Consider the following 4,184-nt stretch of genomic DNA (forward strand, 5'->3'; position numbering starts at 1 on the left):
TGCTTGGCCTCCTCGATGCCACTCACCTTCTCCAGCTCCGTGTAGGGCAGCTGTCAGGGGACAGGGACAACGTCAGAGCAGTGACACCAGCTCCAGCCCCACCTGCACCCCCAGCGCCACCAGCCCCCAGCCCACTGCAGCTGTGGGTGGTGGTGGGAGGAAGAACAGGATGTGGGACGCTCCCCCTGGGAAGGAGGCCAGCGCAGCTCCTGCCAAGGGGATGGAGGGCACGGGAAGCACTGACAAACCCCCGCTCAGCCCTGGACTGGGTGCAGGGAGGGGCAGGCCCAGGGAGCACCCATGGCCCCAGTTCCAGCCCCCACTGCAGCCAGGACGAGCCTGGCACACTCGTGAAGGAATCTCGAGCCCTGCTCTCCAGCCTCCATGAGGGGGGAAGGAGTACTGGGAGAACTGGAAGTTCTGCTGGCCTAACAGCCCTGAGAGCACCACCAGCACTCACAGAGCAGGAATGAGGGGCACTGGGACTTGCACTCCAACCACTGGCAAAACAGGGGAGGGATAAAGCATCAGGAAGGCTCTGAGGGCTGGAGCCCCTTGAAATACAGGTGAGAGCTGGGGGTGTTCACCTGGAAAAGAGAAGGCTCCACAGGGAGACCTGAGAACCCCTTGCAGGGCCTAAAGGGGCTCCAGGAGAGCTGGAGAGGGACTGGGGACAAGGACAAGACAGAATGGCATCCCACTGCCAGAGGGCGGGGATAGATGGGATATTAGGAAGGAATTCTTGGCTGTGAGGGTGGTGAGGCCCTGGCACAGGCTGCCCAGAGAAGCTGTGGCTGCTCCTGGATCCCTGAAAGTGTCCAAGGCCAGGTTGGACACGGCTTGGGGCAATCTGGGATAGTGGAAGGTGTCCCTGCCCATGGCAAAGGGTGACTGGATGAGCTTTAAGGTCCCTTAAGGTGGGTCCCTGCTGTGCTTTCCACAGCCAAGGGCATCCCAGAGAGCCTGTGGCACCAGCTGGAGCCCAGTGGTGGGCATCGGGAAGCCCCCTCAGCGTGATGGGGGCTCGGCCCTGCTGTTGCTCTGGGGCCATGGCCAGCCCTGCCCAAATGCTGCCCAAGGGAGAGCCGGCCCTGCTCCCGGTCGTGCTCCCAGCCCTGCTCCCGGCCGTGCTCCCAGCCCTGCTCCCGGCCGTGCTCCCAGCCCTGCTCCCAGCCCTGGGCAGCTCCCAGGCAATTCCTCAGCAGAGTCACAGGACTCCAGAGCTCTGCACAAACAAGGGGCTCTGGGCTGCTGAGCTGTGGAATGAGGAGGAGCTGGTGCTGGCACGGCCCAGCGGCAGCGGGGGTGAGGAGCTTTGGGAACGGCTGTGGGACGGCTTTTGGGAATGGCTGTAATTCCGGTCAGCTCTGCCGTGCAGGAGTGAACAGGACCGAGGGCTCATTTCTGAGCCGTTTACCTCAGAAAGATCCATCCTCAGGCTACAACCACCCATAAACAGGCATGTGGGAGCTGCACACCCTAAACCAACACCTGGAGGTTCCTGAGGGAGCTGCAGACACCTGTGAGGGCTGCGCTGGAGCCCGAGGGCTCCTCCAGCCCCAGTGCTCTGCATAGAGCAGCCAGGGCTGGAACCAGGGTGGGCACCAGGGTGGGCAGGGTCCAACCTCCCTCCCTCTCCCCAGCACATGGGATCACGAGTCACAGCAGAGGGACCTGTGTGTCCCCACCTGATTTCACCCTGAGCCCTGGCAGCCTATGCTGCCACTGGTCTGCTGGCCTGGGCTGAGCCCCCTCCCCTTCCCCTCCCTCAGGTTCAGATCTCGCTGCTCAGGACTGACTGTCCCTTGTCCCTGCTTTCCATCAGAGCTGGTGTCAGCCTCCAGCCACATGGAAAAAGTCCTGGGTGGGGTGGGGGAGGGCGAGAAGGAGCTGTGAGGATGAGTCATCCCCGTTTCCCCTCATCCCTGCTTCCCCTCACAGGGACTAGCGTGTTTACAGTGGGCATGCCAGCTCTGACCCCGTCCATCCATGGGGATGCCAGCTCCCAACTCCAGGCCCATCAGATGCCAGCTCTGAGCTCTCAGCCCAACACCCACCGTACCCCACGGCCCCAGTGCTCACCTGCACCAGACAGTATCCCAGCAGCCGCAGGTGCCGGTCCCTCATGGCGCGGGATCCCACCAGGATGTCGGAGTTCTGGCAGTAGTGCCACTTGTCATTGACCGACAGCACCACCCTGCACAGGGGACAGCAGGGATGGCGGTGTCACCCCACATCACAGCATCACCCACGTCCCAGCGCCACCCCACCCCACAGACCCTGCTCCCCACAACCACGACGGATGAAGGGCAGCACTCCAAGCCCCCACAGACCCTGCTGGTGGCAGGGCCAGCTGTTCCCAGCACCCCGGGGCGGTGGGGACGGGGGTCTGTAGGTGCCCCACAGTGCTGGGGCCAAGTGCCGCAGGGGGCGGGAGCCGAAGGCAGTGCCAGGGCGGCAGTGCCAGAAGGGACCGGGCACAGGGCCCCCCGCTGTACCTCTGGATCTCCTCGGTGCCCTGTGGCCCCTCGCCCGGGCCCCGCTTGGGGCTGGGCCGGCACGTGGAGGGGCGGGGCGCGTGGCATCGTCACCGCGGGGGGCTGGTCCGCCTCCTCGGTGGTGCGTCCTGGGCTGCTCCCCTCGCGAAGCCAGCTGTTGCTCGTGCAGGTACGGCCGCGTGGGCTGCCGTCGTGCCGGTCCAGATCTGCCGAGGGTGGGGGAGGCGTGGGAAGAGGAGGCGGCGGAGGCGGGGGGAGCAGTCGGGGGTGCCCGGCGGTGGAGCCGAGAGGCACTCGGAGGGGCTGCTGAGCGTGGAGCTGCCCGGGCTGCCCAGGGATGGCTCCTTGCTCAGCCCACAGTAATAGTCCGAGGGGGGCTGGAAGCAGGGGCCCCCCAGGGCCGGGCAGAGCGCGGGCAGGAACCGCCCGGCCCGGCCGCTCTCCCGGGGGCCTGGGGGGCTGCTGGGCGTCTCTGGAGCAAACGGGGCAAAGTCCTGCAAGTCCGAGGTGAGGGCCAGGACGCTGGAGCGCAGGGACATGGCGGCAGGGGACGTGGCTGGGGGAGCCTTGGAAGCCGCCGGAACGCGGGAGAGAGGCAGCACTGTGCCCGAACGGTTTATCCACAGCAGGAAATCTGTGGAGAGGCAACAGGGATCAGTGAGGCTTTGGGAACCCCTGACTTAGGGAACATGGGTTCAGGGCCCCTGTGGCCCAGCTGGGACTCTGTGCCAGGGAACAGAGGCACAGGAAACCCCCCCTTCCTGTGGCGGGAGGACTCAAGGAGCTTCCTCCCAAAGTGCCACAGAAGGCAGCAATACAGGGAAGGGGGTGACAGAAACAGCCAGGACTTGTTCTACCCTAAATAACCTCCCAGATCAGGCCCTGACACACCCCCACCAGCTGGCAGCCCCCTCCCCAGGGCCCAGGGGGTTACCTGTGCAGTACCCTGGGGGCAGCACCTCGTCCTGTCGGTAGCACTCCTCCCCCACCAGCTGCCGCAGTGCCTCGGCCACCAGCCCCTTGTAGCTGTGAGAAGAGGGGACAGTCAGGGGGGCACTGTGGGGGCTGTGTCCCCAAACACAGCTGACACGTCCTCCTGCCAAGCACATCCACGCAGAGACGGGAACCCCCGGGAGCAGGAAGCAAAGAACAGGAGCTTTGGGCTCTGTTGTTGGGGGGCGAGAGGGGTCAGGCCCTGGCTCCTTCTGCAGAAAAGCTCCTCCAGAAACCACAACACTATAGGCCTCCAAAAGGACTCCCCAGGCCTGGCACCACTGCCCAGGGCAGGGGAGAGTGCCCAGCTCTGGAGGGATTTAACAGCTGTGTGGATGTTGCACTTGGGGACACGTCAGCGGTGGCCTTGGCAGTGCTGGAGGATGGGTGGGCTCAGGGTTCTCAGAGGCTTTTTCCAACCCAAACAACTCTACAATTCAAAATGATCCTGTGATTCTACACAGCTCCCCCACAGGCCTCAGAGCTGCCGCGGGGCCTTTCCCCCGGCACCATCTGTGATCCTGCCGGGGCAGGTCACGGACCCCCGTCCCCAGAGAGGACCGGTGGAGGGGCACTGCCCCCTCACCTGTACTTCCTGTTGGCCTCGTCGGCGGTCAGGGCGTGCTCGAACATGAGGACGCGGTACCGCGGGTCGAGCCGGGGGCCGCTGTACTCCCGGAACTCCAGCTCCAC

At 65.0% G+C, this 4,184-nt stretch overlaps 1 protein-coding gene across 1 annotated transcript in view; it reads right to left on the reverse strand.

Annotated features, from left to right (window-relative positions):
• Window positions 1-527: 527 nt before the first annotated feature.
• The window catches only part of FASTK (Fas activated serine/threonine kinase), a 22,902-nt gene continuing 19,245 nt past the window's right edge, over window positions 528-4,184 (reverse strand). The window contains exons 2-6 of the mRNA XM_029957968.1: window positions 4,078-4,178; window positions 3,433-3,524; window positions 2,592-3,132; window positions 2,083-2,197; window positions 528-587 (exon numbers count right to left, since the gene is read on the reverse strand). Coding sequence (XP_029813828.1) covers window positions 528-587; window positions 2,083-2,197; window positions 2,592-3,132; window positions 3,433-3,524; window positions 4,078-4,178 — 909 coding nt within the window. The remainder of the gene's footprint in view (window positions 588-2,082; window positions 2,198-2,591; window positions 3,133-3,432; window positions 3,525-4,077; window positions 4,179-4,184) is intronic.

The sequence above is a fragment of the Manacus vitellinus genome, unplaced genomic scaffold, assembly GCF_001715985.3.
Source record: "Manacus vitellinus isolate BGI_N305 unplaced genomic scaffold, ASM171598v3 scaffold_130_pilon, whole genome shotgun sequence".
NCBI classification, from domain to species: domain Eukaryota; kingdom Metazoa; phylum Chordata; class Aves; order Passeriformes; family Pipridae; genus Manacus; species Manacus vitellinus.